Here is a 15854-nt window from a genome sequence, read left to right as displayed (position 1 = left end):
TATTTTGCTACCTCAGGTTAAAGCGAGTTGTCTCTCCTAAGGTCATAGACAAGCCCAGAAAGAGGAAGCATGTACTTCGCGCTGGGTCAGTCACTATCAAGGTGGTAGTAACATAGCAGAATTAGAGCCTGGCTCCTGCAATTTCAACACATAGCCAGATTGGACTTGTCTGTTACAAATTGTCCAATCTGGGCTCCCCTATTTGAGATGCATCATGGTGTCTAGAGAAAATATAAAATGGCTTTTCATAACCCCATTTATTCCTTAAACTTTAGCTATGAATTAACATTATAACAAAGTCACGTTTCAGAGCAACAACCACACAATTCAGCTCCTTTTACACCTCTTTAAACCCTTCCTCTATAAGCTTAAGTATGAGGCTCATTGCTGAAACAATTAGATGTTTAAAACAAAAATCTCTTCAGTCATTTTACATGATATGATGCCCTGTAAACTATCTGAATAGTTTAATGAAATGCTTTAAAAAATATATCTGTGTAATGATTCAGTGAAATCCTATCCTAAAAATATTCCTTTAACTTTGGCACTTTCAGAAGCTATGAAGAACATCTTCACAGCAACTGCTTTTTAGTAAAGCTTGAAACTAATATACTGACTATAAATTTATGAGGCATGTGTTTGCTAAAATCAGCTGCACAACCACTCCTGATATTTTCCTTTGTCAAGTGCCCTGGTCATATTAATTCCAAGATTTACAATTAAACTACATCATATTCACAGGGCCTTCTTTTTTTAAAAAAAAAACAGAGACAATCAGTCTTTAGTTACAAATAACAAATTAAACTGAAGACTCATTGCACATGTAAAATTATGTATCTTGATAAAAAAATTCCAAAGATGTCTTTGGAGTAGTAAGCGATCTCTGTTATATTTCTGAAATACATTTGCTGACAAGTGATTCAGATTGGAAGCAGTTTTCACGTATTCTTTGACATCTATATTTAAGGAGTATTTGTTTTCACTATGTAAGTACATACAATGGAACATCTTGATAATGATTCCTAGTATTAATAATAGCAAAAGTCTGCAACATCTTCACATCTTTGCAGAGCTGGATTATCTATAGTATAAATGATCTATTTTTAAAAGACTCTGGTTACACACTCAGAACACTGAGTTCCTGCTGATTCAAAGACTATATACTGTTTCTCCTGTTTAAATATTTTATATAACAGATAGAGTTCTTAAAATTAATTGATTAGTTGCTGCATATGATACTACACAGAAATAACATCTATGCTACACAGTTTAGGCAGATGAAACAAAAGTGGCATTTGAAAAGGAGTAACGCATAAAGTATGCATAATGGAAAACTGTAACTTCTTTAAAATATCTAGAAATCTCTACTATTTGGAGATGAAAGTAATACTATTAAATTGGCTGAAAGGAAAATTACTATTGACTGTGAAGACAGGTTGCATGGTCTATGGCTTGTAATGTTACTGTACAGTAGATTGAAGTTTCAAAATAGTATTACTCTTCTTTAAAGAGATAGACACAGCTAAATTAGGTGCTGCTTGCTGCAGTGAGGATCAAATGCAAAAAGAATCATATTTCATCAGACCTAGTCAACACCAGGAAAATAAATAGAAATATAAGAGGTATGCAGGCAATGATTCATTTTGATAATCTGGCCCAAGAGAGACACATAGAGACAGCACACAGATCTAAGCTTCTAGCAAAAGACAAATAGGACACAGAGGGTGGGAATTGGGATGACAGTATAGCAGAGGTCACATCGATTTTCAGCAGCAGTTTTCACACAGATGAGATAACCCTGGACTCTATTTGGCCCATTGTTCATATCCTACCTGTCCCACAAGCAATAAATTTCCTAGTCCCAGGAAAAGGGCAGTAAAGAAGAAGGATTCTACTTATGACTTCTTATGATTAAGTTTTTGTGCTAACCAAACATGCTTTGCAGACCAAGGTCACATTGCATGTTAAAGTCTGTAATAGCTGAAAACTAGTAGAAGCATATTATGTTTTAGTGTATATGGGTGGAAACTGTCAAACCATTTATCATTTTTTTCTGATTGAAATCACACACTGCAAAGATGAATGATAAATGCATTAGAAATCTATTTCAATCCTGTAATAGGTCTTCACATGTGAATAGCGTCTACATTTTGTCCACATGCTGAATAAGTGCACAGTTAGGCAGAAATTTATTACCCAGGGTTGAGAAATCCTAATTGGCAAAGCAATTAAAATGGGCAAGTGCTAGAAGTGTATTTTGTGGATTAAGTAAGCGCATCTCTTCATAGTAAAAGGAAAAAGGTTTTGATTGAAGCATGATGATTTTAAGAGGTGCATGTTAAAAGCCGAATTCATGCACAAAACACAATAGAATAAACAAGAAATCAAGCTAGGACAACTACTATCTAACCAAGGACACAAACAACCTTTCTATTTATTGAGGCAAAGGGAAGACTGCTTTTATTGAGCCTGTTTGTTAAATCTGCCATACTTCATAATAGCATTCAGGAATCTATTTAGAGGGCAGTCTTTTTATTTTAATTTCTAGCTGTGGTTCTGATGAATAGACATATAGGTAAGCAAGAATTATATCGCAGCAGAGAGAAATATACAGTAAATACTAAGAATGAATGGAATATTACCCATGGAAATTGCATTGAAGGCTATTAGAAAGTTTGTTCTTGATTCAGCAAACTGCTGTATTTCATCTTCTGTCTCCTTAAGCATGGGAAATAAGGATTGGAAAGTGAAACTCCAGCCTAAACACAAAAATCAGGATTGGGAATAGAAGATGCATGACAGCACAAATAAAATTGGCCAGCAATTTTATTAACTAGCAGGTTTGTGCTTTTCTGTTCTAAAAGCTTTCCTTTAATACCGTTAGATATGCATCTTTTATATTCAATATGTCACCTTCATTTTACACAGGCTAGCAGAAAGCAGGGTAGAGCTGCACTTTGTAGACCAACTAAATCAGAGATGCGCAAGCTTTTGTACTAGCAAGTTACAAGCAAACCATTTAAAGCTACTATTTATAAATATTTAAATATTCATAAGCTTACCAGGTTGCCTTCCTCCCATTTTGTGCCTATTTTTCTATAAATATGTAGAATCCCTGCCTCAAAGCATTTAGCATTTAAGAGATAAGATATAGCATATGGATGAGACAAACAAGTGGGTCTAGATAGAGAAAGCAGGGTGAAAAACGTAATCATGTATGTATAGTTCCTAAGCTTTCCCTATTCTTATCACAAACTGCACGACATAATGGCTTTCCTTAAATGTGGACTGAGGATATAATTTAAAAAACCCAAACAAACATTTTTCTAATGAATCAACAGGAATGGACTAAAACCTGTCACTTCTGAATATATTAGTTTCACTTTCAAAAACATTTTAAAAATGAAGTAAAATTGGTGTTTATAGTAGGATCAAACCTTATTCTATTCTATAATCAAGTTTATAATATGTTAAGAAAAGATGTCAGCAAGTGTGTGAGGTTGAGCGGCTTGTGCACTTGTGGGAGATCATGACTGACTGCATCACAGTGACTAGTCCTATAACACTTGTTGCTCTGTGTTAAAATCACGTTTCTAATAAAATTTCATGTTTCAAGACTCCAAACAGTTCTTTTTAGGGATCAGGAATGCTCAGCTGGGTTTTCTGGGTTTCTGGCTTTTCTCCGAAGCATGAGAGTAGTAGCCACAGCTAGAGATGTGGAACTGCATGGGATGACTAGTGGGTTGTGAAGCAATACAGAGACTCCATTCAACACTGTGGTCCCTCCCATGCTCATGATTTTCCTGCTCACTCCCTTTGGGCATCACAAAAGAACTGTCCCCTAGCTCAGATTACAAGGGACCTTGCTTTCTTCTGGGAACCTGGTTTGCCAGCAGCGATCATTCTGGCACATCTGTTAATCGCTGCAAAGGTTTGGGCTTTGGTGCCAGACTGGTATTCTTTGCCTGTGGCATGGTAGTTAGGGTATTCAAATGAACCAGCAGAAGTTAAGCAGCACAGTTTAAGGGGTTGGAAGTCCTCTGTACAAGTGTTCATTTGGCCAGCTGCTAGCTACGCAGGCAGACTGGATTGCTGATGACACACAGCCAGGGAACCCAAAAGCACACGTCCCATTGTGCTTTTCAGACTCCACAGTCTACCTGGAGACAGTTGACATCACTGGAGGGCACAGGCCATTATTTGATTGGCTGGCTCATGTCCTCAATCTCCACAATACACCCTTCCTCCCCCCGGCCCAGCTGGCAGATGTTCAGACAGCAAATCCAGATTGTACCTGCTGTCTTCAGAAATGAAAACTTCCCTTCCAGCACCCCATCAATCCTTACCCCTCTGGCACCAGGCAATGGACCCAGTTTCAGTTCAGGTCAGGTGAGTCTAGTCAGGGTCAGATGCTGCTGTGTTAGGGTCGGGTGCTGATGGGTCCAGGTTGGGCCAGTCTAGTTCTGTGGAGGAGGTGGGTTTTGAGTCTCCAGTCCAGCAGGGCCAGGTCAGGTTGTTCCCTGTCAGTGGTTGCGGTGGAGGGGGCAGTGGGCTCCAGTCCCAGCAGGAGCTGCAGTTTAGGTACAGGGTAGGTGGGGGGTGGAGGCCATACCCCTCCTTTACCCAAACAGCACAGCTCTTCCTGGGAACAAAGCCTGTGGACCCTCCCCTACCACCGAGAGAAACTGGCCTTCGGGATTGCTGGGTAGGTAATCCCTGGATTGAAGAAGAGGTGGAGAACATTACTCCCTGCTCCCCTCCCCTGCAAAACTGCTCCCAGAGAGAACTGGAGCAGTCCTCGGCTGGGCAGTACCAACAACATTTAAACCTGAGAATTTGGGGGGGGGGGTTCAGCTGTACAGCCAGGAAGCTGGGTTTTCCCAGTCTCCCTGGGCTGACAGGGGGAGAGATTTCCTTTGTGACTTGGCCAGAACAGTCAAGTCCAGCCAAGTCTCAGAGTATCCCTCTGCAAGGGAAGGAAGGATGTGAAGCAATGCAGGCTGGGATACTGAAGGACAGCAGAGGAGCTTCTATTCCTTGGGTAACTATACAAGTGTTTGTTATGCCCATTTAACTCCCACCGCACTAGACTTAAACCTCGTAATATGAGGTTTTAACTTTCTACCAGGCATGCCATTTTTAGACTTAAGTACTGTGAATGCCTGTACACTGAACATTTTTACTGGACCAAAAAGTAATCTATCTACATATAGATAGAATTGTAACACTTGTATCCACTCATAGTCTCCTGATACCAGAGTATCTGACCCCACTGGGCTTCACATAAGGCAACACTTTTTGGCTTGTGGTTACAAAAGAGGAGACTAGATGGTCCAATGGTTCTCTTTCTGGTCTTAAATACTTAAATACATAATTCCAATTGAAGTCAGTGGGAGATGTAAGAGCTCATTGTCTCTGAAAGCAGGATCCCCATGTATTTATTTTGGAATAAAAAGTCTAGTTTTACATGATCCTCCTATGCACATATGTCCATCCAAGTTCCACTGACTTCAAACTGTAAATCTACTTCATTCAGGTTCTTACAGGCATAAAGATCCAAACATATGAGTCCTGCAGGATGAGGGTTGAATGCAGTAGATAACAACAGAATAAACTGCTTTTTTTCAAAAGATGATACTTCATTTAACTTTCTGTTAAACCTTGGAAACTGCAATCCCTTAGCTATTAGTAGGATTGACGTCTCCTACAGTGAGACCAATATTTAAGAAGAGCATTTGAAGTCTTATTTGAAACAATATAGATGTACATAGATATGTATACAAATGCATCCACTCAAATACACATGCATACACGTATGTATAATCTGTGAGGCTAGACTTGTCCGTCTTCAGTGACTTAAGAGCCGTGAAAACCCTCCACAACCCACTCCTTCTCTTATTGTTTCCCTGCTAGGAGTTGAGCAGTTCTTTTCATCAATGAGAAGAGAGATACCTCCTCATGACCTGGCACAAATCAGACTTCAAAATTTACTGCTTTAACCTTGTGATTCAGGTGCCAATATTAAAGTCACTGCTGTTTTTCTTAATTACACTCCCTGAATGCACAGGGTCAATGAATGCAATTGGAGAGTAGCTGATTAATCCACTACAGGAACTTTAAATCATACCTTTCCTCAGTTTAAAAAGGATTTATATATCACTGGATGTCACAATAGCATTTTTCACTAGTAAGCTTTGCAATAAAAAAAACCACACTTAAAAATAGTATCTAGCCACTGTGTACATACATCCAGGATACATATGCCAGAAGCTATTATAAACTGTAAAAGCAACTAATCTTCCATATCACCTTATTCAGTTACCTTGTTGTTCTTATCCACATGTCCTAAAAATGAATTAAATTTGTTCTAAAGTAGTACCAAAAACACTTTTTTACTGTTTTGAATATATTGAAATACTTTTTTTTTTTAAGAGATAATTTCTGTAACATTTGGAGCACTATAAAGGCTTAAGAAAATCAGAAAATTGGGCAAGCAGTATGTGTAATGCCCTTTCTACTGAGATGATCTCTGGAGTTATGAGAGCACATTTACACAGGATGCATGCAAACATTCATCACACCTCATCTATGTTCATCCTTTAAGCTGTGTGATCACAGATTGGGAGAGGTATGTGCAGATATTTGCTGGTGTCAGGAGCTGTGCCCAGAACCCAATGCAAGTAACTTGGGGTTGGGGGAGGGGTGGATAGGCTGGACGGGGTTGATGATACGTGGGGGGCTGGCAGGTCTGTGGAGGGCAGGATGTTGTATATCTGGGGGTAAGAGATCAGGAAGCTAAAACTAGCCCAGGCAGCAGAGGAAGGCTAGGGTAGCAGGAAGAGCACAGCTCTGAGGCTGGGGCAAGCAGCTGAGCTTTCCTAACCTCAGAGCTGCACTCCAAACATGTGCAAATGTTCACTTTATTGGGTTATTCATTCCTAATCTAGAGTAGTTCACATACTTAGGTGAACTAGCATAGTTTGGCTCTGCCATTTTTGTTCTGATTTATAGCCCTTGAATGTCTATGGCATTTAGACTGACCTACACCATAGTTAGTTTGATCTAACTGTAATGTCTGCATGTACCCATAGAGAATTTCATAATACGGCACTTAAGAAATGCTTGAATGGAAAGAGGACTAAGAATCACAGATAACCCTGGAATGGAAAACTTGACTAAAATAAACTGAAATTTGTAATTTCAGTCTGTCTCTATCTGTACACTCTTTAACAAGGAATGCTATATAATTATACAGCTTTGACATTTTCATCAATGTGTTCTCATTAATAACACTGAAAATTATACCTATTTTTAACTCGTGCATATTTACAATATACTTTGATGTTTGCATGGTACTGACAGTAAAAAAAATGAGCATATTTTATTAATTCAAACCTTAACAAGAAAGAAATCTAAGTTAGATGAGAATTTCTGAAAAAGAAATTGAATAAAAATGCAGAATACTTCACTACTGTGAACATTTAGCATAACTATTTTTTTAAAGTTAAAAAATTTCTCTCTAGACCTGAGTGAAGTCCTTTTAATTAACAAAAAAGTGAAATACAACAGATTCTGCTTATAAAATTGACATTACCTATAAAACATGCAAAACAATGCATTAAATTAATTTCCTATTATTTAGGATTTGTAGTGTGGTTATTCTTTTGTCATATGTAGGCACTGCTAGGAGTCAATCCACATAGTTAGGTAGTGCTGGGAGTCATTCTACCTAAACAACTTAGGTAACTCGGAGTCGGAGTTCTGAATGAATGACTCCACAAAAGAGTCCCTAATTCTAAATGAAAAATCAAGTAGTACCAAATTTTATTTTCTGTCTGACAACTTTATGAATCTTTATTAAAATTACAGAAACCAAGTAAGAAGAGTAACATTCCCCTTTTCTGCATAAATATAGAATTCTTCTGGTGTCAAGATAAAAGCAAAAATTTAAACCAGGAAATAAAACTGGGAGAAAAGCCCCAGAGATGGCCTTCCATCATCAAGTGGCTACAAAAGCTTTTACAGCTAACTCACTCGCTTACTGAATCACACAAGCTTCTTTTTATGCTAATTTTTAAGTTCCACTGCAGTCAGATGGTTCTTCTACTGAGATTTTAAACTGTCAGATGAGGGTAGGTAGGTGGAACTTGCCAAGAAAAAAAAAAGAATCTTCAGTTTTCTTGGCGGATTCAGCCTTCCCCTATTAATGTTGAGATTATTTCTTCAACTATTTTGTTGCAAATATTTATGACTCCATATGGAACAACAGATGTTGACAGGAAGGCATGGCAGAAAAGACTTCATTTTCAGCAATTACCCTACTACTTGTTGTCATACTGTAGGTGTTTTTAGTGCATCTTTTTTACACACCACTCTGTCCTCTTGCACATTGCAAGAATGTCAGTTTAGATAATTAGTATAACAACTTCAGGCCCAATTATTTCCCCCTAGATCTATATAGGAGGATAAGAGAAGACAGAGATAAGGGAAGAGAGGGAAAGATCTGCATCATTCCCTTTTGGAAAGCCTTATCAGGAATTACTATATTATAGAGCTATATTCACTTCTTATGGAAATCCTCCCCTCTGCCCACGAGAGAGAACTATGAGGGGCTGGAACCAGCAGGAGAAGCCATATCAAGAGCCAGGGTGGCAAGGAACCAAAGAAGGCCAAGACGCAGGACAGAACTGCAGATGATTTGGGGATCCAAGGGTTTCAGACAATGGATATGCTCATTGTTCCAAGGCAGGCAATGCCTCATACAGAATGAAAAAAAGTTAAGAGAAAATATCAGGGGAAGACGTATGAAAGTAATTCTCTTTTTCTACCCCCACCCAAGCCAGGCAATGATCCTCTTCACTCCAATAACAAGGTAGCCATTTGTTGCTGTATAACTGTTCCTTTAACCCTTTGCTCCCCTTTTTCTGTATTAGTCATGGCTATAGCATTACCAAAAACAAGAAAAGTTGTACTTCTTAAGTATGTTACGATTTCAAATAAACATGTTGGGAAAATGCAATTATTTCTCTTTTTTAAAATAAAATTTATCCTGATCTTTATGCCAATACTTAACCCAATGTCGCATCTAATTTTTGCACTCCTTTGCACCCACACAGCTCTATGTGCAATGCATTAAGTGAATGATGCATAGCCAGAACAAGTATGTTAAACTCTCTCACCAACTATCAATACAAATCCCATGTGATTTGGTATAGCTTCAAACAAAAAAAATCAGTCCATTTTCTTCCATGAAGTCAATATTTCTAATCTCTGGTAAAATAAACTGGAATCAAGACACTTTGTGCCTTCCAGCTTATACAAGTAGTAAAATAATTCATTTGTTCTCACAGGTAAACCTTACAGGCTCTGATATAATTTTTCTGAAGCAGAATGACAAGGATCATCATTGTTCCATGGTATCAAAACATGGAATTAATCAGTAAGATCAGATGAATTGTTTGGTAGGAAACTAACCATCAGCTTGGGGCCCTTCTTGATGCTAAAAAAATACAGAAAATGATGGTAATAACGAGCCTCGAAAAAAATAAACTCTCCTGCAAGTATAACCATTACCTGCAATGTATTTATCTTGTACAGAAGTGCTTTCTATTGTATAGTTTATGTTAATACAGTAATTATGACACACATGATATCTCATATCTTCTAATAAGCTTAAAAATAGCATTCTATTATTATTATTATTACTGTTAAGTTCGGTTTCTTAATGTATGTGCATAAGTAGACGATAAACCCTCAGAATCCTTCAAAATATTTGACTGTCAGGGTACGTGCATTTTGTACTCCTGGGTAATTATTCCTGTTTTATTAAGGTTTATTTTACAACTGTATAAAATAGGTTATAAAGGACAATTCTGCTATTATGACCTCCTCTGCTTAGGCTTAATAAATATTATATCCCATACCATCCATTAAAGCCAAGCAGTGGAGAAAATAAGAGTGGTAGTAATCTCCTCCACAGATGTAAAATACCCTTAATAAAATAGGGGTGTATAACAGTCAGGAGCAAATTACTCAGGCCAGCTTCAATAAAATAGTGCCCTTAAAGCAGTATTACTCTTAAGGTACCGACATTCCCATTGGTGATGCAAGTGTAGCCTTTCAGAGCAGTATAGCCTGTTAAAATGGCAAGATATCTTTTTGCAATAGAGTGTTTGTGTCCAAGCAGATACAAGGTTTGTACTGAATGCATCCAGGGAGCCATAAAACTGGTGGGAAACATATTTCTCTGTGGTATTTTAGTACTTTGAAAAATTCAATCACTGGGAAAAAATGTTTTGCTGTAAACATCTGAAGAGCCTTATAAAAGCAATGGCTTCCCACAGCACCTGCTTAAATAATTTTAAGAGACAGAATATGTCTTTGCTCATCTTCTAAAACTCATAGAAAGCTTTTCCTATTAATTTCCCTGGTGCTGTCAGGCCAGGGCACTTTTAATCAGAAATAATTATTCGTAGAAATAGGGGGAAATTCAGTAACATATTTACATTTTAGAAACAAGGCAACTCTCAAAATTGATTACTAGAAAATCCTTTATAAATACAAGTGGGACTCTACTTCTGGCTTTATTTAAAAGCATGTATTTATACAGTAAGATTACCACCTTTGCAGTTTCCTTTTCAATAAATCTACATATGGCTAAAGAAAGAGCATTGTGCTAATACATTCCAACATTTTAATGTTGGTCTCTGTTAGTCTGACACAGTCAGACCTAAGAAATTAGTTCTTTCTTCGTTTACCTATCATCTTTAATGTAATAGGTAAGTTAGTGCTGTTACATCAGAGATGTCACCAATATAAATTCTACTATGATTCTTTGATAGAGAGGGATCTAGCTGCAAATTTAATAAAGTTTCATATTTTCTTCATCTTCAGAAGAAAGCATCAATTAATATCTTCTCAGTCACTACAGTCTCTTTACCTACCAAGGTCTATGGAAACCTACTCTACTGTGCCCTAAAACTATAAGGATCCAATCTTTTCCCTGTTGTCACCTGAGGAAGGATCCTGGTCACAATTCTGCTTAGACTTTCCTGGTTTGCAGTGCTGGAGTACAGGCTAAGTACAGATAGTCAAAAAGCCTGAGGCTGAATCAATTCAATCTTTGCACGTTAGTCTAAGCTGCATTGATTGAACTGATAAGCATGCCTGCAGTGGCCCAAGCCAAAAGGAAAGGGGCGCTAGAGCACATCTCCCTGCTTGTCTGGAACAGAGAGCTTGGGCTAGGGTTAGCACACCAAACCTGCAAGTCAGGGGAGGGATGGGGTGGGTAAAGGGAAGCGCAAAACATCCTGGGATGCTGGGGGATTGTGAGTAAATTGAATCTGAAAGGGGATCTGGACAGAAGTTCAATAAACCAAATTAACCTAAATCAATTAAGTCTAATCTAACATCCATTCAGGTCTATCTCAAACTGGTTTTGGCCATTCTGAGAGCAGTTTGTGTGCACTGAATTTCTGTTGTATTACAGATTTGAACTGGTTTCTGGGTACTTGTACTAGTTTCTATCTCTAGCCCTAAGCTCTCAGAGTCTGCTATCCGGCACTCATCCTAAGCACTTCTGCTACAACATTAGAGCCTATCAGGCAGTATGGCAGGGTGACAGGGGCAACCATCCTGGGCTCCAATGGAGGTATGAAGTGAACAAAACAGTTTCTGTTAGGTTGCACAATTGCAATCATGGCAGCTTCAGCAACTGGAAGACACTGCTGCCATTGTGTGTGGCAGCCACCCTGGGTGCCCAACCACATCATTATTCTGCTGCAACCAGAGATCACAAAGAGTGAAAGATGGGAAGTCAGAAGAAAACCTCAACAGGAGGAAGCTATATTTTGTGACCTTTATCTGTTATATCTTTCCGTTGGGCAAATCAGAGTCATGTTGTGTTTAGCTTTGAGGAAAGGGAAGGCTGCCTACTTCCCAGTGCCACCTACTCCCTTTTATCATCTTGGTAGGTTATATAAAACTTATTACCCTGAAAGGCAGGTAGGGCTCTGTTATCTGAATATTGTCAGATGAAATATCCATGAGGTAACAGATAAAAAATTAAAAGTAGATTAATTCAGTGCACTAGTCTTCTTCTGCAATATGTTATGGTCTAACAGCACAGGGAATTTAATTCCTAGTTCTTAATCTCTAATAAAAGTCTATGAAAAACTGTATACCCAAGCTACTGTGCCCCATACTTAAAAGTGCAAGTATCCAGGAGATGAAATGTAGAGTACCCTGTAGTAAGTTCTGGTAGTAAAGTCAACTCCTAATGCTAATTATTTTAATACTGACCAAGATCTGCTGCCGAGAAAATGCAAAACCTAAGCTCTAATCTTGAGATGTAAATGAAGGATGAATAGAACAAAATATTATCTTCAAATATAGTTTATAATGATTAAATACAAATACATTGTTTTGGGATTTTATGTATTGCTTTGTAAAAAATTTACAACAGGGTTTGGAGAGTTTTTGGAAAACTGTTTCAAGCTTCACAAAACAGCTTCTGATAATTCAAGCTATTATCTTTCAAGGGAATTAAAACACACAGATTCCAAAGTCACTCCTTACTAAATAGAAGCCTTTACATTCCAGCTTAAAATCAGTGCTTGCCTAATCTTAATAGACTATTGGGGAGGGGAAAGGGGGGTATATAAAAAAAAATTAAAAAGGAAAATATGCAAAATAATATATACAAAAAACACAACAGCCCAGAACTGACACTTTTTTTCCTCAGGCAAACAGAATCTATATCAAACTCCAAAGATCAGAGCACTCATCAACATCCTGAAACCCGCAATAGTCATAGGGTTCTAGAGTCAGCAATCTGTTTTAGCTGAAGCCTGGAGAAATGGTGAGGAACCCTACAGAAAACTGTTGCTAGTTCTCTACAGCTGGCTTAGAGGAAAAAGGAGATGAGAGAAAACAAAAGGGACCCATGAAGAACTCTTCCTTTCTATCCCCTGCAAAAGACAGAAATAGGAAAAAAGCCAACTTGTATACAAAGAAGAAAATAATATGCATATTCAATTAAAAAAACACTATGTAGTGATCTATATTTGCTTTTCTCTGAAAAAGAAGAAAAATGCAAAATTGACAGAACACTGATACATGAGATTCTTCAGTACAGGTGGGATGCGAGTATGAATTAACCATGATTATTATTTGATATTTGTAAATTGTACTAAATAATCTATTTCATAGATTATTATAGCCTCCTTTTTAAATTCTTCGTTTCTGTTTAATGCTACTATAAGTCAAGGGTTTAGTAACCAATACACTTTGATTTTAAAACTGACTTGCTCATTTCAGTAGGGCATGTTATATTTTCCTTCTGCTTTATGGTACCTCTCCCTGCTTTGAAATTGCATACCACTCTGGTGAGTGGCTGACATATCCATTCATGATAGTACAGGAAAATGAAGCTTAATGAATCCCAATAGCAGCATACTTTATGAGCTAAAATCAATGTACATTGCATGCTACAGTATATCTCTGTAAAATTGGGGCGTTTGCTCTGAAATTTCTCTCTCAACAGGGTCTTTTATTTTTCATAGTGCCTAACTGCCTTTTGTCTGCTCTCGTCTCCCTCCAGTGTTGCTCAGATGGCAATCTTTTATTCCTTGTGCAAACTCATTTGGAAGATGCTGGATGGGCTACAGCTGTGTGCTGCTATGTAGTGTCTCATACATGTCAAACAGGGCTTTATACACTCTGAATAAACACAGTGAAACAACATTTTAATTGTTTACTAAAAGGCAGGGCTGTGCTTTCTAAACCAAAAGTAGTATTTGAAATCAGCTTCAATCAACTAGTTCTGTAAATTATGAAATGTATAGATGATGAATCTATTGCTATTTGAGCTTCAGAGGTTTTACAAAGGTTGTTACAACCCAGAGTAACAAAACTGTATCTGCCAAGTTCCTGTAAACAAGCAACTCAATAGTCACTGAACCTCACAGCACCCACTAAGTGCTGGATCAGAAAATACATCAATCTTACTCCTTAAGATGCTTTTGTACATTTCTTGTAAAGATTGAATTTCTTCTTCCAAGGGTCATTTTTTTATTCAGCTTAATGCAGTATTGTTTGACCCTTGCATTTCAATTCTTTTTAAACAATAAAACACATGCTTTCTTTTAGGATCTACCTTGTTTCAATTTCTATGCTTTGGTAGTAGCTGCTGACTGAAATCAAGCTGCTCTACTTGTGATAAAAGGTGCTTAAATTGGACATACAGTTTGGAGCAAAACAATGTAATAAATTCTTTCTATAATTTAGCTAAAACCTGACAATTATTATTTTCTTTGCCTAAAGAAAACCTCTGAAAATCAGATTATGCAGAAAAAATTAACCACAAAGAAAATAGTAACATCTCTTTAGGTCCAAACTATGTGTTGTTTATTACTAAGCACATTTAAGGGGGACGAGAGGCCCAGCACATGAAGCTTTTTACAGAATCATATTCTTTATAAGATTTTCAAACTATGTACAATCCAAAGGGTTAAACACTGGAATCAAGTCCATGGACCAAATCCTCCTTACCCTATTCATGTGAAAAAGTTCCTTTGACTAAACTAGGTCAATGGGATTTGAGTGACATAACAGAAAGTATTCATGTGAGAAAAATGCTCTGTGCAAGCAACTAAATATCAGCTTGTTAGTCTTTCCAAACCAAAAAATGCTATGGTGTTCCTGAAATTTAGGGGGCAGGAACTGATAATCTCTATCAAATGGCCATATGAAGAGTTCTCCTTAGCTTGATGTAGATGGATTAACCATCAACAAAAGAAGAGAAGTAAACACAGAGCGGATTAAAACAGCAAACTGCTATAATTATAAATGGTGTTTTGTGCATGACTGTCTCAAGAACTGTTACAGGATGTGTATAAACAAAAAACATTTATACTCCCAGTCCAGAATAACATGGCCCATTACAATGATGTACTTAGTATGAAATGTCATTTGTTAGGTCTCATATTGTTTTTATTTTATCTAATGAACCTATATTGACATGCTTTTTAAAAAGTATGAATGCGTTTACAGCACTGCAGCGTCTCTGAATATTTTACTTTTGCCTGCAAGGACCAAGAACCTTCACTGCAGGGCTTGATCCAGGATTTGGCAGAGGGGTGTGGGAGCTTCTCTGCTCCTATACTCAACTCCCCTGTACCCACTGGTGTACAGACCATGCTGCAGAAGCCTCTGGGGACTTCTTAAAGTTTCCAAATCATGTAAGGACCCCCTACTTCGCCTCCATGCTCAAGAACACATCCTCTGCCCTTTCCCCCCTCCCTCTTCCCCTTCCCCACCTGCAGCTGATGCTTTCCCTACTGTCCTAAGTTCAGCTTTCCCCCCCCAGCAGCTGAGTTCAGCTGGGAGCAGCCACAGAGGCAGCAGCAGGGATGGGTGTGTATGCTGGAGGGGGGAGTCCCCCTCCCTGTACCTGCTCCCAGGGAACCCACAAGCGGCAGAGCATCTGAAGCTTCCCCTGCCCCCAGGATAGCAGGGAAAGGCAGGGAATGGGAGGAAGGGGAGTAAAGGGGAAGGCAGGAATTCTTACATGCTTTGGGGACTTGAAAGAAGTCCCAAGAGGCTCCTGTAGCATCGTCCAGTCCAAAAGGGACATGCAGCCATGCCACTGCACCCCCTCTGGATCTGCCCCCATGTTCCTGTATAAAACTCAAGTACCAATGGACAGTTTGTCTCCTAACGCTCACTGGCATGAGATGTTTATTTTTATCTCTTTGTTTAAACTGGTTTTCTGAGACATTTGCTAAAAGCAGTATAAAAACAGTAAGCCTAATATCCTCTCAATTGTATCCAATCATCTCTACTGAAATCAGTGA

General features: G+C 38.2%; 1 protein-coding gene across 6 annotated transcripts in view; it reads right to left on the bottom strand.

Annotated features, from left to right (window-relative positions):
* DACH2 (dachshund family transcription factor 2) overlaps positions 1-15854 on the bottom strand; it is a 547922-nt gene that overhangs the window by 37120 nt on the left and 494948 nt on the right. For 3 of the 6 annotated variants that reach the window (XM_090060531.1, XM_090060534.1, XM_090060533.1), the window contains one exon: positions 2643-2759. The exons of the other annotated variants lie outside the window; for them this stretch is intronic. In XM_090060531.1, coding sequence (XP_089916657.1) covers positions 2643-2759 — 117 coding nt within the window. The remainder of the gene's footprint in view (positions 1-2642; positions 2760-15854) is intronic. 6 annotated transcript variants of the gene reach the window in all.

The sequence above is a fragment of the Crocodylus siamensis genome, chromosome 8, assembly GCF_052110815.1.
Source record: "Crocodylus siamensis isolate JL-2025a chromosome 8, ASM5211081v1, whole genome shotgun sequence".
NCBI lineage: Eukaryota > Metazoa > Chordata > Crocodylia > Crocodylidae > Crocodylus > Crocodylus siamensis.
Note: the sequence above shows the minus strand (reverse complement) of the source record. Positions and strands in the feature narration are given on the sequence as shown.